The sequence below is a fragment of the Hippoglossus hippoglossus genome, chromosome 22 (assembly GCF_009819705.1).
Source record: "Hippoglossus hippoglossus isolate fHipHip1 chromosome 22, fHipHip1.pri, whole genome shotgun sequence".
NCBI classification, from domain to species: Eukaryota; Metazoa; Chordata; class Actinopteri; order Pleuronectiformes; family Pleuronectidae; genus Hippoglossus; species Hippoglossus hippoglossus.
The window spans coordinates 25,808,976-25,836,368 of record NC_047172.1 but is presented as its reverse complement, the minus strand read 5'-3'; the positions used below and the strand labels follow the sequence as shown (position 1 = coordinate 25,836,368).

Below are 27,393 nucleotides of genomic sequence, written 5' to 3'. Positions count from 1 at the left end.
TATGGTAAGTGCATGTGTATTTATGTACAGACATCACTGAGAACAACAACTCAAAGTGCTTCACACCGCTAGTCACATTCACCCATTCATACTGATCATATATAAATTGCTTATAAAGTGCATCCCATTCACACACTGCCAATTTGGAAATCAGTGTACATGAAGCAGAAGGTTGAATCGAACCAACAACTTTTCTCACATGCACATATTCCTGTCTACATACACTCTATGGCCAAAAGAATGTGGCCAGTTTAAAATACTTAGTTAAATATCTCAACAACTGATGAATAATTTTGTATGTGCAATTTCTTTTATGCATGTACAGTCAGTATGTATTGTGTACATTTTTAGGTATAAAATGTAAGGAATTATGTAAGTTTGGATTTGGAATTGTTTCTTGAGCTCTTCTATATCATGTTGTCACAATTTTGTTTCTTTTTCAATTTTTTTTGTCTTTTATAATGTGACAATTTGTCTGATCATTCTGCAAACATAATGAACTAGTACAGTATGTGCACATTGTTATATATTGTATATGTTTTGTGTAATATATCAGTTACACAGCCAAGACATTTATCTTTCCATTTCCTGAGCAAAAAAGGACCCAGTGGGAGGATCCTTCTTGGGCCAAACTAATCCATGATTCATTGCGTGCTGGTGATGAAACTTCGTCGCTAGCTATGAAGGTGACCAAGCTGCAGGAAGTGCTATAGGTCAAATGTAATGATGGGTGTGACACGCTGGTGATGCAAGTAGGAAATTGTCGCGAGACCAGGGCGTGTCATTTCGGTTTGGCCATCTGGACAGTGTAGAGTCCAGTAGACAGTCCAGATCCTTTAGAGTCCACTGTCCACTGTAAACCGACCCTCTTACATGGACACTTAAGCCCTCATCTATCCCCTGTACCTGTACACATTCTAGCCTTTATTTGTACACCTATATTTTCCATGATGTAAGTAAATCTACTTTTTTGTTAATGCAACCTCCAGTGTGTCTGAGTCATGTACTGGTTGTATACATTCAGTCCGTTTTCTCTGAGTATAACAGTTTGCGATGCATAGGCCTATTTACAAAAAGTCAAATAAGAGGACGAACAACACATTTTAAGAAAAGTTTCATGTGAACACCTACATTTAAAGTGATTCTCTCTCATACTCAGCTGTTTACATTTCTATCAGCTGTTGTGTTCTTCAATGACAAAAGCAATTCATGATGAGTAGAATATCATTTACTGTGGCCTCTTGCTCAACTTTTATTTTTATTCAATTATTAATGTAATGGCTCATCTTTCTCTACTTGTATATTCCCCATGTTATTATATAATTTCAACATTTCAGTTTGCTTTGCCTTTATTTTCAATAGAATCTATTTTGTCGTTAATTCCTGTGAGTAACTGATGGTTATCTTCCCTCTGTATAAACTATACACATATTTTTTCAGGAAGTGTGATTTTGTTTTTTGTGGAATTTTTAGACAATCCTGTGGTCTGTGAGTATCTTCTGTTATGAATAGTGTCCACATTGTTCCTTGGCCTCGGGACGTCTTTCACCAGGGTCAAGGAACAGTGGTTAGCAAAGGAAATTATTTCAGACTTGTAGGCCGCAGTCTCTACCAATAGTGCCTCCTAAAGTGGTGCGGTGTGGTCTTCGCCCCGCCCCTCGCCCCACAGAGAGTTCTGAGAGCACGTGACCGCCCCGCACCGCTGTCATGTGACACACCGCGCGCATGTCGCCTACAGACGGCCAGCTGCAGGATGGTACACAGAGGGTCGGTTATTGTTGTCCTCTCCCTCACTGTGTACCTGGGTCTTTGTCTTTCTTCGCACGCTTATGTCCTAGACGATAAAGCAGGACTGGGGCGCGTGTTTGACGGAGTTGGAGGTCTGAGCGGCGGAGGGGTGAGTGCAGCCTGTTTTCCATCCACTTCCTGGTTCCTCAGGAAAGTCAACAGCTTGAATGTGTATGAAGGTAACGCTGAATCTCCGGCTTCCTCCAGGCGACGTCTCGGTTACTGGTTAATTACGCAGAGCCGTACCGCAGCCAGATCCTAGACTTCCTGTTTAAAGTAAGTTCTGATTCCAGTTTGTCATAGAGCTGAGCTGAAGCTACGTTAAGTCTCACTCCTGCGTCGTCTTCTCTGTCTTCAGCCAAACTTTGGAGCTTCTCTGCACATACTGAAGGTGGAGATTGGAGGAGATGCTCAGACTACTGGTGAGTGACATTTCTACCTTTTTTTTATCATCAGATATTAAATTGACAGACCTGCACTCAAAAAAAGAATTAACCCTAAAATATTGACTTTATATATTTCAATTGCATGAACATTTTCCATATAATTTTATTACATAAGTTCGATGTAAAAGGACACACTCAATGCAGTGTAAATACATTAAATAACTTAAGTCAGATTTGATTAAATTAAATTAAATTAAGTTAATGTGAACTTCTACATAAACCTTACGTGTTTATTAAGTTATTACATATAAAGTTAAGGGGAATTTCTACGTAAACATAATGTGTTTATTCAAGTATTATACATAAAAGCAATGCATTTCAAATTGGTTATTCCATCTCCTGTAATGGATCACAAAGCAATACATAGAATCACAGTTCTGCAAACTTTATTGTCAGATCCATTTAAACACAAACATGGCCAATAGTAACAACTTCAAAATTGGTTCCATCAGCAATTTAAAAGTCAAGGGATACATCACAAAGACTTGCAAATGCTAAGAAACTTGGGTAATGGCAAAATTGAACACGTTACCCAAACTACAAAGTGCACAAGGTTACAGTAAACCCAACATTACTTACAGAACTGTTAAGTTATGAACTGTATTAAGCAGCTTAAATGGATTTTACATTTACATTTGGACTTACAATGGACTCTAACCATTTTCAGATGGAACAGAGCCGTCCCACATGCACTATGAGAATGATGAGAACTACTTCCGAGGCTACGAGTGGTGGCTCATGAAAGAAGCCAGGAAGAGGAACCCTAACATCACACTCATAGGTAAAAAAAAATTAGTCTTTTTTTTGCTTACTTTCGAGACCTTGGTTTTACAACTTTTGCAAGTTCCTTCCTGCAGCAGTAAGACAGTACAACCACAACTGCTCTCAGTAGACAACACGCACCAATTTCTGGACTGCACTTTAGCCTAAGGTTTCACTTTTTTAACTGCCATATTCATTTCCTCCTGTTCAATTAATAGCTAATGTGCAATCTGTTTCACTGTACATATTCTGTTTACACTGTATATATTATTTCTATTCCATTCTTATTTTTTTTATTTTTTTATATTTCCTTGGATTATAAACATTGCTTATTATATTGTTTACTTAACTTTACTGATGTCTTTTTTTGACTGTGGTCTTTGCTGCTGTAGCACTGCAAATTTCCCCGTTGTGGGACTCAAAGAATTATTTTTACTTTATCGTATCTTTTAAAACAGCTGGAGCCATTTTTTTCCCATGATACTTTTCATTGGTGGTACACAAAGCATCCTCAGCTTTGCATGTGTGTGTGTGTGTTGGTGTGTGTTTCTTGATGCAGGGTTACCCTGGGCGTTTCCTGGTTGGGTTGGCCATGGCAAGAACTGGCCCTATGACTTCCCAGACATTACTGCAGCATATGTGGTGAACTGGATCATTGGTGCCAAGCAGTACCATGATCTGGATATTCAGTATGTTGGGGTATGTAGTAAGTTACTTAAAATTGCCATTGCCATGTCAAGTGCCATGCTATGTAGAATGAAGCTGCCCTCTTACAGTGGCTGCACTTAAAAGTATTCAACTTTTTTACCTTAAAATAATAATAGTAATAAGAATATACAAGTAACAAAGTGCTTTACAACAAACTATATGAAACTCACAAACAATGAGTAAAAATAATAATAATAAAGGTACAGATAATAAAAGCCATGGACATAGACAAAGCTTTTTTTTTTTTTGAAAGATGTGTTTTAAGAAGTAAGATAAAACAAGTATGTGACCATCAGTTTTCATCACTTGATCAAAGGCAAAGCGTAGAGTGTCATAGAGACTGCTTAAGATAGGATATCTTCCATGGAGTGTAATTCGGGTACCAGTGTGCCTCCACCAAAGCCCCGGGTAGAACCAGGTTCTGGTGAATCATTGACTGGGTGCAGCCAGAATCCACAATGGCCTAATGTACACCCCCTTCCGCCCCCTTGATGATATCGCACCCATGCTGAGGTCCTGTCCGGGAGACCCTCCACGAACTGCTCAAACACCACCTTCTCCAGCATCTTGCCCACCGCGGCAGAGCCCCCTGAGTCGCTGCATCACGTAGCTGCTCAGGTCGGTCCATGGGCCCCAGCCTGGCATCCCGGAACCTCTGGCGATGGTTCCCCGGCATCGGTCCTCCGGTGTCAGCCACAGTCTGTCCAGGACCACCCTCTTCACGTACTGGTATTCCCCACTGGCTGTCTGCGGTAGCCACAGCTCTGCTGTACCCGCACTGCCCACTCCTCCGTTGGCCAGCCACAAGCCTCTGCCGTCAGAACATTTTCACCAAGGACTTTGAATCATCCGCCTGTGTCATCTTGTGGAGGGTGATGCTAGCCAACGGGGAGTGGGGAGTGGGCAGTGGGCAACGGAGCGACCATCAACCGGGAGAGGACTTGCTCCAGCACGCCGGACTGCCTCTCGCCTGGGTCTGGAACACCCCCAGGAACGGGCAATTGTACTCAGCCTGTTCCCTCTGCATGGTCGCAATCTCCCCCAGCATCTGGCCCAAAGCAAGCATGGGTGATGAGAAAACTCCTGTTGGGTTGTGAGGCGGTCGACACATGGAATGACACAGAGACTCCACGCAGGGTTTGGACATCCTGTCTGATAGTTCTTAGGGGAGGTCTGCTGCTATTCCCTTTAGTCCAAGCTTCTCTGCTGCAGCTGAAAGGAGCATTGTGCGCTCAGACCCATCATCCAATTCTGCATAAGTGTCCAGGGTCTGCTTACCATGGCTCAGGACCTTCAGTTGTACATGGTTACAGTCAGTTGGTCGATCTAGGGAGAGTACCTCTGTGGCTGTGTTTACAAGGCAACTACTCTATGTCTGCTCCTCCTTAGGTGGTCTGCTGTTGACCTCATGAAGCAGTTGCAAGTGTTTGCCCTGGCAGAGGCCACAGAGCTTCTTCAGCATACACTGTACACTGATGGGACCTTCCGCACCTCCAGCATTTGTTGTGGGACCGGATCCAGTCAGTGATTTGGGCCTTAGAGAGCTTCTGGTTGAGGTAATGTGCTTCGTTGTCACAATACGGACAATATGCCTTTGCTTTCAGGTTCCTCTTCACAGAGTTAGCAGAGGATGTTGATCCAATTCTGTTAGGGTCTTTAGCGCCATAGAGAACAGCTGTCACATTCCTTCCATGGTGGACCTCTGGCCTCTTTCCCCGATTCTCTCTTTGACCTCTACTACCCTGACTCATACTGGAGCCACTCTGCGAGGTCTTGGAGCGTGTACGTGTTGCCTGGGCTGCGGAACATACAACGACAAAAGTCTGACCTGTCTGGGGGAAGCTTACTGAGCAGACGTGCTACATGAGATCAACATGCCAGCTCACTCTGGCCTTGTGGACTCAGGTTCTTCAGTAGTCCCACCAGTGACTGGATCTGTAGGGAAAACCTCTCAAAGGCAGCCGTGTCACCACAGCGGACGTCAGGTGCATCCATGACATGCTATTCTCCTCAGTGCAACTTGGTGTGGCTGCCCAAACCTTTCATTCAGATCACCCATGGTATCTGAATATGGAGTAGGGGAGTGGAGGTATGAGTCTGTTACAAGGCGTGCCTCTTCAAGCTTAAGGTGATCTGTTAGTATCTGATACTTGAAGGGCTCTGTTGCATCGTCAGGCAGGAGGTTCTCTAGTGCAATCTTCAACCGTGCAAACTGACTTGGGTCTCGCTGGCTAAAGTCTGGTATTGTGGGCCTGGGTCCCCTATACGTAGACTCTTCTCGTTGGGGTTCATTATGTGACTGCCTGTATGACAGATTCCCAGGCCAGGAGGGTTGTTCTCGGCTGAAGGCTGCTGGTGAAGGAGGGGGGGATATGCTGTAGATGGAAGGGTCTGGGGACCTGAATAACGCTGATGTGGTTGTAGAGCTGGACTGTGGAGGATGATAAGGAGGCTCCTCATGTCCTGGCTCTTTTATGAGGTAGGCCCACATGGAATGAACGATCCCTAAAAGGAGGCAGAGCGCTCTTGGTTGCTGAGCTGCTCTACTTTGCAGAACCTGATGCCTGTGGTATTAACCTTGATTCCCTGGATCTCGTGCATCACCTTGCCCAGGAGGTTGACCGCATCATCTCTTAGTGGTTGTTCTTCAGACTCTGGCCAGGGTGGTGGCGGTTCAGGCCACTCCTCTTCCATGACATTGGCCTTTGCTGGCATGAAGTGGACTGGTGGGGGATAAAAGGTGGGCCACTCATTTGGACCCGGCTGTGGGTTAATAGCCTTTTCAGGGGAGCGACTAACTACACCTGGCTCTCGTTCTTTGAGGCTGCGTATGCTCTCCACAAGCGTCCTCATGTCGTCTCTGAGTAAGTGAAGCTGCTCAAAGACGGCTAACGAGACCTGTAGAGCTGTGTGTTCTCCTCCCTTATCATCCCCAGCTCCTTGTGGAAGCTGGATGAGCCATACTTTTCTTCAGGTTCTCTTCCAACCCAGGGTGGGTATTGGGGGGTTTGATGAGTAGTGAAAGTTGCATCGGGGCGTCTCCCCCCATTGATAGAAGCTCATCCCCTTCTCGCCTATGTTCGTGCTGTGCTCATGCGATGTGTTGCCTGTGTTCTACGGCTCGGATAGTCCACTTAGTAGTCATCCATATGAAGTGGTGGATGTCTACCACTCTTTGGACGGGCTCCTCTGCTGTATTGTTGCATCTTTATCCTGGAGTAAAGACTCCGGCTAGAAGGACAAAAATATTGGTGAGGATTAGATTCAAGGACTGTATTTTCTAAACTTATTCTGATTAGCTCCGCTCTAGGTGGGCCTGCTAAAATATGGCTCTGACGACTTTATATCTTAACGTCCCTTTATTTGCAACAGCACAGTACAAACATATGCCTATGGAAAGGCAGGGCAGAATATGCGTGTGGTTCTACCAAGAAGAAATTATAAAAGATACAACAATGATGAGAATTATGTAAGGGATCAAACAGTGCCACTATACAATCAAAAAAACACGTTACACATATGTAGACTGAACATATACACTACGTAAACACGCATGTACATATGCACATATATATCTATCTACCCGTGTATAGATATGAGCTAGAACCCAGCGATATAAATATATATACTATGTTTTATATATATATATATATATATATATATATACAGAAACAGTAAAAAGGCACCCAGATATACAATACACAGATAATAACGTGCACTCACGCTGACCGTGCAGCCCCAGCAGCACACACTAACCAATCAATAACTCTAACCAACTTAACTGAAACAACTAATAACACACAGTGCAAACTCACGGTTCTCACGGAAGCACACGCACAAACAGACAGCAGTCTCTGGCTGACTGACAACTGTCTCTCTCCTCTCTGTCTCTCACGTCCCTCCCAATTACTTCTGCGTCACACACTGCTCGTGCTACACTCGCCGCGATCCTCCGCTGAATGCGCGCTCCCGCCGCAGATTTGCAGCACGCACTCCCGTGGTCTGCGCGCACCTCCGCGCTGCGCTGCTTATAGGCAGCATTTGTACACACACCAGTATGTGTCCATCCACCATTTTCATGTTTGATAGTTTTAGAATACATTGGTGGTCACTCCTGTTCTGCTACAGCGTCAAGATGGTGAGAAGTATTTCACAACTCTTTGACCATTTTTAGTGCACCATTACAGTACTTACAGTGCACTGCATGTTACCATACTTACTTGAAGTAAGTGAACGGGGGTGGGACAACTGTGAACCATTAAATAACTTTTTAACTGCGGTTATATCACTAGGCTTTTTCTTCCTTGTTGTGTTGTCTGATAACACAAAGAGAGAGTAAGTAATGCATACCTCCCCCAGGCCAAACAGTACTCTTATAATAATAATCATAACTCTCTAATTAAAACAAATCCAACATTTCTTAGCTTATCATTGGTGGTAGTTACAGTTTTCTAGTTCTATTTGTGAAGCCACATTTAAATCAACTAGATACAGATTTTTTGAAGGGTATCTGCACAAAGTTGTACACACTCATATCAATCCCTTAAATATGTCTGAATTTTGTCACCTAGACAAGGAACACATAATTCTCTGATCCAGATCGACACCAAAATACTACGACCTTCCTTTGTGGTAATCCGTCCTGTAGTTTTTGTGTAATCCTGCTAACTAACCAAGTAACGCAGATGCAAACATAACCTTCTTGATGGAGGTCAAGAAAAACTATACCGTTAATTTGTCCGCTTTAAACATGTGATCAGAGAATGCAGGAGGGACCGAACAGAGGATCAGTTGTTGACGCTCATTAAACGACTGGACTTTGCTCTCTTGCCCTCTCTCCATCAGCTGTGACATTGTATTCCTAGTAGGGCTGCAACTAACGACTATTCTGATAGTCGATTAATCTATCGATTATTGAAACGATTAATCGACTAATCGGATTATAAATCACACAAATTCTCAATTGCTCTTATTTAGCCATCAGCTTTTAAATTTAGCTTGAGGTTGTTCGCGGCATGTGATGACTGAAAATAAAGACGATAAAGATCGATACTTCATTAAAAAATATTATTGATACAAAAACAAAGACAAATCAAGTTTTTGTCCATTTAAAACCAAGGACAGGCAAAGTGCTAATATAAAAAAAAATTAAAAATCAAGTATCCATTTTTTCTGTAAACAAAAGGTCAGGGAAAGTAGCAGCAATAAAAACATCCACAAACAAAACTACAGTCTTTTACGGACTGCATAATTGTGATTAAAAAAGACGTTTGTCAGGCAATAGGATAACATTACGCTTTTAAACTCTTTAAAAAGAAGTTCAAAAAATGTACATTCAAACCATATTTTTGTAATGGATTCTAGAATCCTGCACAACAGGTATTGAGGGAGTTGCCAAGACAACTCTGTTTATATAGCAAGCTAGATAACAGGCTATCTTACCGAGGCGAGTCTGCATCGTCTACGTTACGATGTCAAACGTGCTTCCTCTTCAAATGCTCGTGTCCTGCTTCCATGGAAAGCAAGGTCTGCCTTACAATATTGCAGGTAGTTTTTTTCCGGCTATGTTAAGGGTGAAATTCTCCCCCTTTTGACTTTGTGGTACGCGATGGTGTTGCAACGGATGCCGCCATTGGTCTATGTTTTGTCGCTATTGCACATGCGCGACTTTCAGAGATAGAAAGGCAGCGAGATGGCTCACTCCTCAGCTACTTCCATCAGCACCTCCGGTAAAACAACGTTTAGTTCAGCTGCATGGCACGAAAAACGCGCGCTATGACGTAACCAACGAATCATCGACTATTAAATTCATCGGCGACTATTTTTGTCATCGATTTTTGTCGACTACGCCGATTAATCGTTGCACCCCTAATTCCTAGTAAAGGATCTGCCACTTAATCTAAAAAATGAATGTATGAGTGGTAAAACAAGAGCAGTGATATGATCAGACAGGTAGAAAACAAACCTACAGGTTGGTCAAAGAGGAAATGAAGATGAACACTAACAAGTTAAAACAAGGTGAAATAATTTATTTGTATTGAAACTATCTTGGTGTCAGTATTTCAGGTAAATCTAAATTAGGCTGTTACACAAATAAACTTTAAAGGGCCCATATTTTACACCTTTCTCGGATTTAATTTGAGGTATTGGTACCCCTAAGATGATATATCAGTGGTTTAAAGTAAAAAAAAAACTGCTGCAATGTGTATTTCCATGTCCTCTCTTCTGCCTCTCTCTGGAGCTGCAGACAGAACAGGCTGTTTTCACCTGCCTCTTGAGCCCCTCCTCTGATTGGCTGACTGCACATTAAGTGACCAGGCCTTTCCCCGGTCTCATTCTGGCGCATTCACTCTGGTAAACACAGCTGAAAGACACGTTATGTTTGGATACAGCTGTAGAAGACCAGCCACACATTTACAGTCGGTTACAACAGGATGTTTCTGAACGGTAAGTTACACCGTCCTCATGTTTGTTCCAAGTTTTAGCAGGACAGTCGGCCAATGTAGGAGTAACGTCCCGAGTTACTCCGTACTTAGCACAGCGACACGGCACGTCAGAAGAAATAAAGCGTAACCACTGGTCTCGAGCAGTAACGCTCTTAGGAGGAATGTGCACGGACACATTCTCTGCATGCCTGTGCCCAAGTGTCCTTGGGCAAGATGCTGAACCCTGATTGCCCCTCATAGAACAACAAATTGCTGCTAATAGATGCACTGTATGAATGTGTGTGAATGTAAAACTGTACTGTAAAGAGCTTTGAGTGGTCATCAAGACTAGAAAAGCACTATATAAATACAAAACCATTTACCATTCCTTGCATCCCTCCATGCTGCAGTGTTTCTTCAGTGTTGTTTGTTGTGGTTAGCCTGTGGTAGCTAACAAGCTGCTAGCTCAGCTTCGTGTCGCATTCGGTGTGGAGGGGAGGAGGGGTGGTGGTGCAGGTGGTGGGTTCAGAGGCTGCTGGGACCGACGTGTGCGTTCCCGAATGACTCATACAGGGGAGGAAGTACGAAACGAGACGTTTCGATAACATATTTCTTAGAATGGACTGAGTGAAAAAGTCCAGAGTGACTGTTTTCATACTTTGAGGGTACCTACTGACCCCCTTCAAGTAATTACGGATAGTAAAAGCCCAGAAAATGTATTTTACACAATATGGGGCCTTTTACGTTCAGTTGCATTTAAACACTTTTCCATTAAAAAAAGTTAAATACAATATTATTCTGTAATAATACATAATAATTATGTTGAGTAAATATTGGGTTTCAACAGCCGGTTGCAACAGAACTTGGACAAGTTTGCAGTGTAACTAATCTTTAACCTTCCTCTATTTAGATTTGGAATGAGCGAATCTACAACAGCAAGTACATCAAGGTAATACTGAACTCTTTCAATCTCCTTCCACTGATTTGACTGACAAATGTGCATTATGTGTAAACTTAGTTTCAGTGATGATGGAGAAAAACAGCCACCAACATCTAGCTGGGTTCCTCTGAGAGCATGTCTTTGTTGTCAAGGTGCTCCGGAACACTCTGGATAAAGTTGGTCTAACTGGCCTTGGCATCATTGCAGCAGACGGTGATTGGACCATCGCTAAATCTATGATTGCTGATCCACCCCTTAATGATTCTATTGAGGTGATTGGGTAAGTACAGTCGACTTGAAGTCCTGTGCAGGGTGGCATGAAATTATACGTTTAAAACAAAAACTGCTCATTAGACCCAACAGTGCAGCAATTAGAATGTAAAGTCATGAATGGATTGTCTCCATGTTCTGTGAGATCACTGAGGGACAGTTTGATCATGATGGACTTTGTTGCTCATCTGTCGACTCCTTCCTCTTTCACTATGAGCTGGATGTTTGTGGCTGTTATTCCTGTTGGACTGAAAAACTAAAGTTCAGTCATTGACTAGAGCTGTTTATGTTCATGCTCCTATCCAGTACACCCACATGTAGGATTTAGTATTTTCCCTCTGAAGCATGGACCACTGATTTTGATGTTGCAAACTGTATGCTATATTGCTGCTATCATGGAAAGTAAGAAAAAACTATTTTCTGAGCTGATTTTAAAGCTTCACTACCCATTACCTTCATCTTAACATGGGATTACTGTAAACTGATCACAGTAACAATTCCACATTCAAAAATCAATAGGGCTGAGCAGAAAAAAATTAATCAATTCATTTGTTTTTCCTAAAATGTTATATTCCTAAATCTACATTATCCATTTTCGCATCTCCAATACTAAGGCGGTAGTTGATTTACATTACTGCTAATAATTAAGTTATTTCGCCATGCTCAAATATTTATTTTCCCTGAAAACGTAATGTAGATGATGACTCGACTCTCTTCCAATATTACGTGAGTATGTGAGCACGTAATAGTTCATTAGTCATGAGTGGATGGCTACGGCTGTCTAGTTACTATTTAAAGAAAATGTAGATCCATTAAAGTTAAGAACTTGTGACTTTCAAAGTTTCTGATCTGCCTTTATATACTGGTAAATATGTTGACAACTATTTTTATTACTATTATATACGACTATTCTACAGATTTTGCTGCTAATATTCCAAAGAAAACAAATAAAACTTTGGATACATTCATGGAATAAGAAAAAATGTATGTTCCCAGGATAAATTGTAGCGCTAATTCAATACTATGATATAATTGAATTCTCAAGAATAAAATTAATATTAATGATATTCAGTCTTTCTGAATTTAAACCCTAATAATTCAACTGATTACTTATTTTGTCTAAAAATATATAATTAAAAGTGCCTGTAATCTTTGCCATCAGCCCAAGCTGACATGTTTTGATCTCTGGACAACAATTCAAATCCTTGAGATCAGCTTATTGCTATGTGCTGTAGGACAAAGTCCCCGACACATCTGGTGTGGTTTTTGTGATCCAATCACATTTGCATTCACACCTGGTATTAAAGGGATAGTTCATCCAAAAATGTAAATTCACTTATCTACTCACCCCTATGCCGATAGAGGGGTGGTTGAAGTGTTTGAGTCCACGTAACACTTCTGGAGTCTCAGGGGTAAACTTTGTTAGAGCAAAATCTAATACAATTAAGATAAGATAAGAAGTCCTTTATTAGTATATAGAAAATATATAAATGTGATTAAACCCGTATATACAGTGTAAAGAAATATATTATTTGTCAGAATATGTACAGGAAAATGGATTGCACAGAAATTTTTACAAAAATGCCATCTGGCCACATCTGGCCCAGACCAATTCCGAATGTGGTCTGGCGTGATCGGATAGTGATCGGATAGTGATCTGAGTGTCTTCACACCTTTCTTTAGAGCTGTCCACTTGTGATCGGTTCACAAAAACCACATGTTGATACGAGGTGTGTACAGGGCCAAAGAAAAAAAGCAAATGTTTTGCCTAGTAAAACTATGGAAATTATTGGATAGTAAAAAAGTTCCATATTTATTTTCCGTTAATCAAATCCGATCCGTTTGTCCTCATTGGTTTGGTTTTCCAGCCCACAACCTCTATTCCACTGTCTCATTTCCAGTCAGTAGGGGTGTAACGGTACATGGGGCGGCTGTGGCTGTGTAGTGGTCGTCCTTCAACCAGAAGGTCGGCCGTTCGATCCTCAGTCTTCCCCATCTGCATGCCGAAGTGTCCTTGGGAAAGATACAGAACCCCTAAACGGCCCCTCATAGATGTTGAATGCACTAATTGTAAGTCGCTTTGGATAAAAGCATCCTCCAAATGACATGTAATGTAACGTGTATCTGAACCGAAGATTTTCAGTACGGGCCTTTCGCTTCGGTAAACATGTGTACCGAACAAATGCAGCCAGTGCTGGCGCTGAACTTATTTGTTTGCGTACAGGACTCGAATTCTGATGGACAACTATAAAGAAGGACCAGATGTGCAGGGCTCGTGGTCTTGCCAACCACAGACAAACAAGAGTTTGAAGACCCTCCTTCGTCACTTAAAGGGATAGTTCACCGAAAAATGTACTCATTATCTACTCACCACTATGCCGATGGAGGGGTGGGTGAAGTGTTTGAGTCCACAAAACACTTTTGGGGTTTCAAACAGCATTCGCAAGTCTGCTACTTGCCACTGAGGTTCTGGTCTCATCCAGAAAATCTATTCTTCAGGTACTTGTTGGAAAGTGAGCCCCCCATAATTCTTCTCTTTCTGGAGCCTTCTTTAAGAAAATACCAAACAACCTTCCAGTAAATTTTGCAATTGTAATGAAACTCATGTTTTCCTTATGCTCCACCTTCTTAAATGGAATAATAGTTATTCATAATTCAGCACTGTATTTGTCTCTCTTTTTAGGTTTAGCATTTCGTACCATATTGGTCTTAAGCACTATGGCTGGTGGAGTTGAAACAGAGTGTTTGTCTGGTCTGTAGTTGCATCATACTTGATCTGATTCACGTCTCTCGTATTTTCTTGGAACGCTCGTCTCATTAGCTTTTCCTCCTGGGCTTGTCCTGGTAGTATCCACACCAGACAGCCCATCACCATTAGCAGGTGAATCAATGGCATCCCGTTCGTCCTTCTCCTCCATTGGCACCAGCCTGGCTTTGGTGCAATGGTTCCGGTGGTACTAAGTTGTGCTTCCTTCCACTTGGACGGCCGTGGGCGTCTCTCGGACCACCTTATATGGACCTTCCCGTCTTGGCTGGTGTCACTTCCTCCGAAAGACCTAATTTTAGACCTCGTCCCCTGGCACCACAATCAATCAAATTTTATTTGTATAGCTCATTCACAAATCACAATTTGTCTCATAGGGCTTTAACAAGGTGTGACATCCTCTGCCCTTAACCCTCAACAACAGTAAGGAAAAACTACAAAAAACCTCAGAGAGAGCCACATGTGAGGGATCCCTCTCCCAGGATGGACAAAAGTGCAATAGATGCCACATGTAACTGAGAACATCAGGAAGATAAGGGTATTTTTAGCATCGATTAGAATAAACACTTTGTAGCATAATGGAAGGTAAATTAATTGATGGATTATTGTCAGTAATTCTAGTATGTGAGAGTATCTTAGAGTATCTGAGTAGAAATATTATATATCAAGCAGTCTTGTTGTAATCATAGTCCATGGTCAGCAGCCACCACGATCAGGATCCACCATCACGATCGGATGCCACCATAGTCCACAATCATGATCCATTGCCACCATCAGCTGCCATCTCGATCGTGGTCCACCACCACTGTCAGATTATCACCATCAGCCAGCTAGATACAGGATCCACCATTACGATTACGATCACGATCTCTGATTCGCGATCCACCATCATAATCCATGATGTGGCCGCAGCCGCGGCCCTCTATCTGTGGACGATAAGGCAAAGGGACTCCGGGGAAGAAGTCAAGTCAGTAACATGTATTGATGAGATATTCATTTCTTTGATGTGATAAGGAGGGAGAAGAGGAAGGAGAAGCTGGGAAGAGAAGCTCTGTGTGTCATGTGTCCCCCAACATTCTAGACCTATAGCAGCTTATAGTTAAAGCAGGTCCAAGACAAGCCTGGACCGGCTCTAACTATAAGCTTTATCGTAAAGGAAGGTTTTAAGTCTACTCTTAAATGTACAGAGGGTGTCTGCCTCCCGGCCTGAAAGTGGGAGATGATTCCACAGGAGAGGACCTCCTCTAAATTTTGATTTAGAGGAGCTTCTCTTATTTAGAATTTAAGTACACAACTCTCCGTCTCGCCAATGCAACCTGCCCTACTCACCGACACTCAATGCCACACAGCGCAATCTCTCCAAACTCTTAACACAATTTCTTCAAATTCCATGAAAAGGGCAATATACTCACTAAATACCAATATGAAAAAAACATGATTGCTCTGTCAATCAACCTTTAATTATAAACTGCATCAGCATGGAGCTGACACTGACTTTATTTGTCCCATCAACACAGACTACAAGCAGTCTCAACCTTGAAGGCCACACTTAGTCTCAGGCAGAACGATGCAAAATCAATGCATTCCATAGTCACACCCAATGGTTATCTGCTCAACAATACAGAGCTCCAAACAAAAGTTATCTTCACAATAGCAATGTACAATTAGAGGTGCAGGCAACGTAACAGGCTAAACTTTCATGCAATGGATTACTTTTTTTGTGGTCTCACTGGTAACTAGTTTAGAAGTTACTCCTTGCTCATAGCTGTGAGTTGCCTCACGAGTATATACTAGATACAGCAACTACAGCGGCATTCAGTATATGAGCAATTTTGGCGTACTATCCCTATCGGTACAGGTGAAGTCAGGCCTTATCTCACTCGACCGTTACTTGACTTCCAGGCTAGAAGCAGCTGCAGCTATATCATCATGCGCTTGTACTCATATGCCAACCTTTGCATAACCTTTTTGCATTTCTGTATTGCCCTCTTAGCATAAACTCATTAAGTCTACTTAACTCTACTTAAAAACTTTCAGGTCAGATTCACTTCACAGGACTCAAGTCAAATTTGCTAAAACATACGAAGGACAGCACAGCTATACAGTTCAACAGTTACTTATTTATTCATTTTTGGAGTAATATTTATTTAGCACAGTCCTGAAGTGAAGCTTAAAGCTGCTAAATTGAATACAATAACAGTACAGTTTAAGTACAGTTGATTTTGTACATGCTGCACCTTAATCGATATTTATTTTACTATTTTTATTTAATTTTGAGAATATTTATTTTTATACTGTTTGTAAAATTAACTTTTTAAGGTAAGAAAGACACAGCAATAGTCTGTTCAATTAAACAGTGTTGAATAAAAAGAAAAGAAAAACAAACGAAAATGTTTTCTGCTCCTTGTTTCCGCTGTACCGAAAACGTACCCAACCATGACCTCAAAAACCAAGGAACCATGTTTGTTTTTTTTGTACCGTTACACCCCTACCAGTCAGTATTATTATTATTAACTGTTTATTGTAAATAATGAATATTGGACTGAACAGTCCTCAGGTGAGAACAAATTTGACTCCTATTGCATGTTTTACATGATCGCAGCAAATATTGTAAAGCCAAACCAAGTCCATGTTGTTAAGCTCTGAATTCATGTCTCCTGTGCTCTCCTTCTTTCTGTGACTGGCTGTACCAGCTGCTGCGATACACCCTGGATAAAAATGGCCTGGAGAGGGTCAGGATCATAGCGAGTGACAACCTGTGGGAGCCCATTGCCCTGTCACTGCTGCTTGACCCTGAGCTGAGCAAAGCTGTAGACGTGATAGGGTAGGATCCTCTGAGCATGAAGCCTGTTGTTTTCAGTCTGTTTCTAACTCTATGCTTCGGTCTGAAAATACTTTGCTAAATTGGCTTCTCTGAAAGCTTTACCTGCATGATCCACATAATATGATACTGTACAAATTTGAATAGTTCTCAGAAGAGTGCATACAGCACCTAATTGTACACGCTCATATATATCATTCCTCTTAATGGGCCTGATGTTTTTTATCCAGATCAATGCCATTTTCCCTGGAAAATTGGTGAAAATGTAAAGAAATGCGCAACCTTAGAGTGTAAAAAATTGATCCCTGACCCCTACCACAACCTTCCCCCATGTTAAGTGGTAATCCATTAAATTGTTTTTGTGTAAACCTGCTAACTAACAGACAGACAACATGACATGAAAACATAAAAAAACACAACCTCCTTAGTGGTGGTAACTAGAGTTGTGACTAATCTAATCTATTATCAGTGTTTGGTCCTGATACTGAGATAATTTACTTGGACTGACATCAAATATCCGTGTACCCATCCAGATTCAGTAATCTGACATTTTTATGAATTATAGAAATTTTATTATACAATTTTAAGTCTGTTAATAAAATGTTGTAGCACAAACTCAGTCATTTATTAGTAATTTAACAGTTTTACAGATTCATACTAGTAATTGGTGATGAACTATTTTTTTATGTAATAAATTCAAATTCAGTGCATTCTGTGTTGTACACTCAGACATGAGCAAGTCATCAATGTGGAATTTGGTTAGAGCCTCTCTTTAGGCTATAACTGTTACTGATGGTGTGCATGTGTGTAGGCTGGTGAACATACGCACTTGTACAAAATTGAATAATATTACAGTATTAACATAGATAGCAACATCTTATGTTAAAGGATAAAAGACAGTGGATGTCACACCTTGTTAAAGGAATAGTTCACCCAAAAATGAAAATTCACGATGGAGAGGTGGATAAAGAGCCCACTAAACACTTTTGGAGTTTCAGGGGTAAACATTGTTGCAGTCAAATCCAATACAATTGAAGTAACTAGTGACTGATTCTTCAGACGTAGTAAAACAACAGAAAAAACATGACACGCCTCCATACTGCTCGTGTGTTGTCATCCATCCAGTGTCCATAATGGCATTTGAGGCAGAGCAACATGGATGGAAAACAATAGTTTTCCCGTTGGATATTGGCTGCAGGGGTTTCAATGCAACATCCAAATTGATTTGGGATTCCCCAGACAAGCCCTGTAGCACACCATAAAAAAAACTTCACACAATGCAGAACCAGCAGCCAATGGCTCGGGATCAGGAGGAAAGATCCCAACAGGGCCCCAAGATGCTAGGGACATGCACCCAGGTCTGATCAACCTGTGGTGGACCTGCCTTAGAAGAGAGTGTCTTGTAATTAAAAGGCTGAAACACCAGATGACGCTAAGGTACACAACTGAAGATATGTCCCTAACAATCGCTGGTGGTCATTAACATCCGCTAACATCAACTGGTGGTAGGCATTAATTAGTGTGGTAGAACATACAAGGGATATTCTCCATCTTGTCCTATGTCTAAAATGGGACAGCGTTTAGTTTAAAAAGGCTAAAGAGGTAATGATGTCTGATCTACTGAGCGGGCCACATGGCTTCCATAGTACTGCCATACAAGCCAGTAGCCAGTCAGATTTACCTTTTAGCCTCAGTGTATCCTCAAGTTCGGCCTGTATCGTTGATTACAAGGCCAAAACACTTGATGGCGCTAAGGTGCACAACTGACATTTTGTCCCCAACATTGGCTGGTGGTCGCTAACAACTGCTAACACCTACTGTTAGTTGATAACTTAAATTGTGCAGAAGATCTTCAAACGTATAAGGGATATTCACCATCTTGTCCTATATTCTAAAATGTGCCCAATGATAATGCTTTCTGGAATTTAACTGAGTCAAAAAGTTAGCGACCAGTGGACAGGGACCTATGCTGTCCAATTTAGTAGTTCAGTTCTTAGGCCTAGTTAAATGTGGTGGCGAGAAGTTCTCGACGATACAGTGTAGGCTGTCGTCATGAATTTACATGTTGAACTGCTGGTTAATGTCAACTCTCTGCACATTCAGTGCTGTTGGCTACTAGAGGTGTGGAACTTTCTCGATTCTTCGATGCATCGCGATGCAGACGTGTACGACTCTGCATTGATGCAAAGACAGAGCATAATTGATTCATGTTTTTTGCTACGTTCATTGTTTTAGCGATCTCCCGCCGATGCATAATTATAACCAGCGCTGCTTGAGGACCAGGACAGACGCTCATTAAAGGTCTGGTTGTCCTGTGTCAGAGTCTGCTTCCTCCTCACTCTGACGTTTACATTGTGTTTGTTTGATTCGCTGTTGCGTTTATGAGACGTGTGTTTAAACACACCATGCACACACATTCTCCTGCTTCACACAACACGAGACGTAACGTGACGCGCACAGCTAGGACATCAGGGTTAAAGTGACCGGAACGATCTGGAGTCATGATCCGACATCATCGATAAGTTCTAAGTGTGAGTGATTAGAAAACATCAGAGGAGCAGAGTCATTTGTTGACCTGTGGAGTAATACGCCTCAGTGCAGTGGCGCTGCTAAGGGGGGGTCCAGGTGGGGCCACCTTGATACATTAAAGGCTAAAATCAGAGTTTGTCCTTTTAAGCCTTAGTTGCAGCACACAAGTCTAAACTGAATGAATGTCAAATCAGTGTGGAGAGCACTGACCACTGTCATAGACTTAATGTTGTAGTCAGATTTTTTTTAATCGAAAACCTTATTTTGTAAATTACGGCACAGTAGTGCACAGAGTGAAGATGCTCACCTCTATTGGCTACTGTAACTGCCAATCAATATTCGAGACAACTTCCTCCCTAGCTTTGTGTTTTTACTTGACATACACACACACACACACACCTCTTAATATACAAATTTCATCGATCATCTCACGGAAAAGCTTTCATTTGATATTCAGTGCCACAGTTTAATCAGTACAGAAAGTATGGATTTATAGTCACCTGGATCATTCGTCAGACATTACACTTAAATAGCTGTTGAAGTTTCAATATGTTCTTGAGGCTGTTTGAATAAGCTGGTTTTATCCAATGTCTGATTACCTCTGATTATTGTCTTTAGTAGTGTCATAAGTATTTAGCTTTTCATTTAAACAAGCTCAAATCTCAAATGTAAAATATAAACTTTCAATAATTTGAACTTAAATCCTGTGTCTGCCTTCATCTGCCAGTGGAAACATTAATTTATGGATTTGACCTCTGTGACTGCTGAATGGTTGATTAGACCACATTTAATATCAACCAGTTTGTGTTCCTGAACACAGATGTTTCATTTCCAAAATGTGAAACTCATGTATGTATGTATACAATACATTAATTACCTTGTTTGTTGAATGTGTGTGACGTCTAGGGCTCATTACCCAGGCACCACCACAGTGACGGACGCCCTGAAGACGCAGAAGAAGCTCTGGTCGTCAGAGGACTACAGCACCTTCAACGATGAGGTTGGAGGAGGCTGCTGGGCTCGCATCCTCAACCAGAACTACGTCAATGGTCACATGACGGCGTAAGAAAACCCACAAGCAACTCTTCGTAATTTAGCAACCAGAGCATTCTGCTCTATGTGATTAACCTTAAAGGGATAGATCAACGAAAAATGAAAATTCACTCATCTACTTGCCACTATGCCTAAATAAGTTATCCTTTCATTTTCAAAATATTAACAACATGAATTAGTGAACTTTTTGATCACAGAAAGAGAAAATATTTCATTTAAAAATCATGAGCAGACTAAGAATTAGAAACTGTAGTGAGGTGAGGAGTGAGCTGTCAGGTCGCTGATAGTGTATCTTCTTCCAGCACCATCTCCTGGAACCTGGTGGCCAGCTACTATCAGGAACTGCCGTTTGGCAGAGATGGGCTGATGACGGCTGAGGAGCCTTGGAGTGGCAACTACGTGGTGGAATCTCCAATCTGGATCACAGGTCAGAAACACACCCCCTCTTTTAAAAAGTTTATCCCTCCCTCTTCTATTTGATGCAGTTTCTAAGTAACAGAAATAAAGCTGATAAGAAAAGCTACTGCGGATAGGGGACAGTTACAGGACCCCTGTGAATGTTGTGGCACCTGAAAAGAATATCAGCAAAATCAAGTGTTTTTTTTTTTATCGCTTAGTTTTCAGAAATGCTTTAATAATTACTTGATCATTTCATGCTGTTGTTTCCCTTATAGCCCACACCACACAGTTCACCCAGCCAGGATGGACCTACCTGCAGACTGTTGGACATCTGGCACAAGGGGGAAGTTATGTTGCACTTACTGATGGGAATGGAAATCTCACTGTTGTCGTGGAAACTATGGCAAGTTAGGCTTTCCTATTTAACACATTTTTTAAACTTTTATCTTTTAAAATGTTTTGACATCATTGTTCTTTAATTTGAAATAATCACTTTAAAAATAAGTTTTTAAGGGTGTAGCTGTTCAGAGAAGGACGACTGCAGAGCCATAGGGTTTAAAGGAAGCTCAGCTCTCAGGTTTTCAGCTCCAGACATCTACCTGTTACATACATATAATAACAAAGCAATACATCAGTCCCTCCAAGAAGTCATAATGTCACAATCAAAACGATTAACCTAATTCAACTAATCCCCATTAATTCTGCACAACAATCACTGTGACTTTAACACAAATTTGACTAATCATCAATGGTTTCACCACCATAGCAAACCACTGAACCCCATACACATTTACTTTCATCAATACATGATGTTGTTTCATCAAAACTCACTTTTGCGACAGGAAGTCTGACAATTACCAACAAAAAGTATTCTTAATACTGTGCATGGTGATTCCCTGAGGTTCTGCATCAAGATGTGGTTAAATAATTTGTACCACACATGCAACGGCGGAAAGATGTAGACAACAGACGACTTTGGGTGTGGTCTGTTCAAATGTGCAAATGTCTGATGTATAGTATTTCAAATAAACAATAAAGGTCTTTTGAAGTGGAAGTTTCTTTAAAAAAGCAATTGTAAAATAAAACAACAGTCAAACTGGCTTATCCAGATTTAAAATATGAGACAAAAATAATAACACTGCTCTTACTCTGCATAATTGGATGTTTCCTTCACAGACTCGGGATCATTCAGTGTGCATAAGACCTCCACTCCCTCAATTCAACGTGACCTCCCAGAATGCAACTTTCCAGCTGAACGGATCCTTTGTATGTTCCTCTGAGTTTCTCATCAACTGCAAACAGTTATTGAGTGATTCTTTTTTTCTTATTCAAGGTTACTTATTTTTCTCAGGCCTATATCAAGGAGCTGCAAGTTTGGCGGTCACAGTTTAACTTCAAGACAAAAAAGTCTGTCTTTTTTCAGAAGCTAACTCCTGTAAAGGTAAAGGCACAGTTCAGAATCATCGGAACCTGCAATCTTCTTGCCGGAAATACACTGAACTAAGAATTTAAAAAAGGTCTAATTTGTCTTTTACAACTTTGAAAATTTTAGTTATTAGATGGATCATTCACATTAAATGTGGCTGAAGATGAGGTCTACACAGTAACTACCATTACAACCGGACGGAAAGGCAGTTACCCAAACCCACCTCCTTCAGCCCGCTTCCCTAAAGTCTACAAGGATAACTTTAATGTTCGTAAGTATAATAAACAGAACCCAAATAATGATGGAACTTCTACACATGACTTCATTTGCCTCAAATAGATAGTCTTTGCAGGTGCAGGAAATATTGAACTTAAGCGTAGCAGTAGAAAATTCATTGAAAGGCATTAGGTCTGGCAATGTACCCACATCATAAACTATATTTTTTAAAGCATTGTTTTGTACTATCTTTGTATTAACATCCTGTAGGAAACCCACCATTCACTGAAGCTCCAGACTTTGCTGACCAAACAGGCGTGTTTGAGTACTACATCAACCTGACTGACCCTGGACCTCACATCTTCACCTTGCGACAGGTTCTTACTGAGAGACCTGTCACATGGGCGACTGATGCTGACCAGACCATCAGTGTCATAGGAGATTATTTGTGGTGAGATGATGCTACTTTAATGTACACTAAACAAAAATATAAATGCAACACTTTTGTTTTTGTTCCCATTCTTCATGAATTGAAGTAAAATATGTAAGATTTCCTCTGCAAACAAAAGGCTGTTTTCTCTAAAATGTCTTCTCTCAAATTTGTTAAAATCTGTGTTAATGACAGTGTATCAGTTTATTGATTGTTGCTGTGGAATATTGGTCCACTCCTCTTCAATGTCGATGCAAAGTTGCTGGATATTGGCAAGGATTGGAATTCACTGTTGTATACGTCAATCCAAAGCATCCCAAACATGCTCAATATGTAACATGTCCGGTGAGTATGCAGGCCATAGAAGACCTGGGATGTTTTCAGCTTCCAGGAATTGTGTGCAGATCCTTGCAACGTGGGGCCGTGCATTATCCTGCTGCAACATGAGGTGATGGCGGCGGATGAATGGCACAACAATGGCCCTGAGGGTCTCTTGAGCATTCCCATTTCCATCAGTAAAAAGCACATGAGTTTGTTGTCCCTAGCTTATGCCTGACCATACATGACCATACATGACCATACATAACCCTAACCCATACACCCATTCCCTGAGCTACAGCCATGTAGTGGCCTTTTATTGGACAGGTTCAAGGCACAACTGTGCAATAATCATGCTCTTTAGTAAGCATCCTGATATACCTCACCTGTCAGGTAGATGGATCATCATAGCAATGGTGAAGTGCTCAATAATACAGATTTCAACAAATCTGTGAGAAATAAGCCTTTAGTGTGCACAAAAGAAATCTTAGATCTTTGCTTTTGACTCGTGAAAAAATGGGAGTGAAAATAAATGTGTCTGCCCTTACGTTTTTGTTGAGTGTACATTTCCAATACCTGTTGACCTATACAAATATGGCAACCTGACTGTGTCACATCCCAGACTTGAATCTGTTTATATTACAGGCAGAACCTGACGGTAACATGTGATGTCTTCATGGAGAGTATTACTAGTGGTGTTTTCATAGCAGCCAGAGTGGACAAAGGAGGGGAGTCAGTCCGCAGCGCTAACGGAGTCTTCTTCTGGGTGTTTGCAGATGGCACCTACAAAGTTACCAATGATATTGGTCAGTAGCATCACTCTTTGCTTCATTAGACATACTCATACTAAAAAAAGCAAAGCAATGGTTGACAAAACGTCTCCACATAAAAATATTAAATGGAAATTTTGAAATATATTATCAGTCCCCCAATTACTTGAATTCCACATGTGTTTGATGGACCTACTTTGTTCTCTGTTGTCAACAGCTGGTCAGACTGTACTTGCAGAGGGTCAGTCTGGTACACGAACATATGGCTGGTACACCTTGTCACTCACTGTGAAAGTAAGTGAAGATTTTACATCTGTGTATTTGGAAAAAAAATCTTTATAAAAACCTTTATTTCACAGTGCTTTAAAATGTGGATCAAACAATGTGATGAGAACGTTCCAAGTCATTTTTGTGTAAAGTTGCTATTTAATATCTGCAACTTGGCTGCTCTTTCTGTTTGATATCATAGCTTTGTATTCTGCTTTAGTACTGTCTGTCACTGGTGACTTTGTGACATCCTCATGAAGGTGTGAGGCTCTGGACCTGATTGTGCTGAAAAAGATTTGAAGCCTTAGCAAGCACACCAGATGTCACTGATGTCAACCAGTCATGTATCTGATGTCAACCTCAATGATGTCATACTCTAGGTTTACTTGCTATTATCTATAATAATGTTGTAAGAGTTGTTGTGCTGCAGCTTGTACTGCTGCTGGATTTCATACATTATTCGAACATTAATTTGAACGTGACCGGTTAAATACAGTCTAGAACCGAATAAGAGCTTCTGAAGTAGCTTGTCTCCTGATCCAGCAGAGGGCGTTCATTTTTCACCTTGACCAAATGCATGCCCTCTTGACCTATCAGGGAAGTAAGTCAGTAATGTTACATTGTTCTGCTATTAAAATGGAAAAGGCTAGCTGACAATCAGGCAACCAGAACATCCTAGAGGTTTTAAAGTATTTTGGGTTTGAATATATTGAAAAAATGTTGTCATACTATATCAGTTTGAACTTTATATTTGTAAAAACTGACAGCCCTAGAGTGTGCAGTCATTCATAAATCTGAAAAATGTAAGTTGACATAAATGGTAAATGGTTTTGTATTCATATAGCGCTTTTCTAGTCTTGATGACCACTCAAAGTACAGTTTTACATTCACCCATTCACACACATTCATACAGTGCATCTATTAGCAGCACTTTTTCGTTCTATGAGGGGCAATTCGGGGTTCAGCATCTTGCCCAAGGACACTTCGGCATGCAGATGGGGAAGACTGGGGATCGCACTGCCGACCTTCAGGTTGGAGGACGACCTCCAACCTGAAGGTGCTACACACTGAGGCTGCGGTTTCAGGACCCTATGGTTTTCATATTAGCGCCACCTAATGAAATGGATGACTGGAAGCTGAATTTTTGGGACTGCATTTCTAAGACCTGAGTTTTAAAAGTTTATTCCACCCAAATACAACTTTTTGTTTTGCTACTGAACTGGGTTGTTAAGAGTTTCATATTGGGACATTTTTGTAATTAACATGATTAGTTCAACATTAGGGTTAAATAAAGAAGACAAAGGGAAGAAAACAAACAACAAAAAACAAATAGAAATAAAATATTTTTAACATTTGACTTTTACTGACCCTTCAATGTCCACCCCCAGATTTTCAAGTAAGTACGAGCACAACCTACCAATTTTCTGCATTTTTTTCTCCAACTGCTTCTCAACAGCTCTACTAAATTCCTCCACTTCACTGTAACACTAAACGGGAAAACCTAATAATTGCAGGGTTAACAGAAATATTGCAAACACTTAAAAAGATGTAATTGAATAACATGACCACTTCTTAATTAATATAGGTAAATAAAAATAATACTGCTCTTACTCTATAATAAAAAAAAATATTGAATTGATAAAACATTTATGTAGGGTAAACAGGCGTTCTGGGCAAGTCAGTTTTGCCCGAGACAGTTTTCTGACACTAGCCAAACCTGCCAAACTCTACTGGGTCGTGTTTCCATAGTTTCAACAATAATCAATTCTAGTATTGTCAAAAATACATCCATAATTTATCTTGTTAGACTTTGAGCTCCCCAATGACATCAGGACAGCAGAAAGTCTACACATCTTCCGCCGCAAACTAAAAACACACCTCTTCAGACTATACCTTGAATAAAATTTTAAACTAACAATTTAGTAGCACTTACTGTAAGTCGCTTTGGATAAAAGCGTCAGCTAAATGAAATGTAATGTAAATTGCTACTTTTTTTATGTAATCTGGTGATTTTGCTAGAATTGAGGTCCTGAAACTGCAGTATTGCAGGAATCCCTACTGTGGAGGTATGAGCTCTGCTGAGTGAAATTCAAGTAGAATTGATGTTACCTTTCATTTGACAGAATCAGGTCAAAATGTTTTACATTTGACAATTTCTCTCTGAGGTACTTGGCCAACCTCTCTCCTCATCCCACCTGTGTTAAATGTACTCTTTCTGAAATAATAGTGATGTTTGGAGCTTGTCTTGTAAAATGTTCATGTTGCATAAAATACAAGACACTTTGAGCTGCTTGTGCATGTCTGGCTGAGCAAGCAGATTGTTCACTGCAACTTGTCACTGTGCTCCCTCTGTCCTGCAGGGCCAGTATGCGTCAGGGCAGCTGAATGGATACCCACTGTGGAAGAACGCTGTGGTTCTCACTCCAAACAATGGCTGGGCTGCCATTGGAACACACTCATTTGAACTGGCTCAGTTTGATAACTTTGCTGTGGTGGCAGAATAAGGATTTTACTGTGAAGTAATGATTTACTGTACACTGTAAATATTCTGATTCATTTATTGGCCTAATAAATGCATTGATTTGATATTTGAGTGCTAGATTTTTATATTTTTTTTCTCAAAAACTAAAGGAACAAGAGGGCACACAATGTAACAATGCACTATACCCTGACAGACTTAATTTGTTGTTTAAGATAGTTGTTTTTGCTCTGCATGGATTAAAACATTTTTTGGGGATAATAAACTGAAAATATGCCAACCTCACTGGAAGGAGAAAAAGAGTATACAAGTAACCATTGATATAATGTGTTTAAAAAGACATAATTTAGAGAGGTTTTGAGTGAAAAGCAATTACCCACTACACATTACCTGCTCAGCAATGAACTGCATGGTGCCAGGATGCTAAGAAGGCCACAGATATTCATGAGGGTCTGAGGTATCTCAGTAGCTGCTCATCAGCAAACAGCAGCAGGCTCTGTCCACTAACCTCATTCTAATCAATGTTTATTTCCTGTGGTCCTGGAGTCCTGGGGCTCAGACAAGAGCGTCTATTTAACGTTC

At 40.9% G+C, this 27,393-nt stretch overlaps 1 protein-coding gene across 2 annotated transcripts; it reads left to right on the top strand.

Moving 5' to 3' along the window:
* Positions 1–1,659: 1,659 nt before the first annotated feature.
* Positions 1,660–26,962, top strand: galcb (galactosylceramidase b). 2 transcript variants are annotated; one of them, XM_034577103.1, is made up of 17 exons: positions 1,660–1,897; positions 1,996–2,064; positions 2,147–2,210; positions 2,902–3,015; positions 3,556–3,695; positions 11,040–11,078; positions 16,797–16,927; positions 20,360–20,515; positions 20,809–20,933; positions 21,181–21,308; positions 22,082–22,171; positions 22,257–22,346; positions 22,458–22,602; positions 22,818–22,998; positions 23,941–24,101; positions 24,283–24,359; positions 26,693–26,962. In XM_034577103.1, the coding sequence occupies exons 1-17, from the start codon at positions 1,754–1,756 to the stop codon at positions 26,834–26,836; spliced, it is 1,998 nt and encodes a 665-aa protein (XP_034432994.1). In that variant the 5' UTR covers positions 1,660–1,753; the 3' UTR covers positions 26,837–26,962. The 2 variants fall into 2 exon arrangements, with proteins under 2 accessions (XP_034432994.1, XP_034432995.1); XM_034577104.1 differs by lacking the exon at positions 16,797–16,927 and adding an exon at positions 11,222–11,349 and having other exon boundaries at positions 1,702–1,897.
* The last annotated feature ends 431 nt before the right edge of the window (positions 26,963–27,393 follow it).

Excerpts from the sequence above, each read along its gene's own strand:
- galcb (XM_034577103.1), top strand. The coding sequence starts at position 1,754 with ATGGTACACAGAGGGTCGGTTATTGTTGTCCTCTCCCTCACTGTGTAC. Across the intron at positions 3,696-11,039 it reads TGGATATTCAGTATGTTGGG|ATTTGGAATGAGCGAATCTA; the intron begins GTATGTAGTAAG and ends TCCTCTATTTAG. Across the intron at positions 16,928-20,359 it reads AAAGCTGTAGACGTGATAGG|GGCTCATTACCCAGGCACCA; the intron begins GTAGGATCCTCT and ends TGTGACGTCTAG.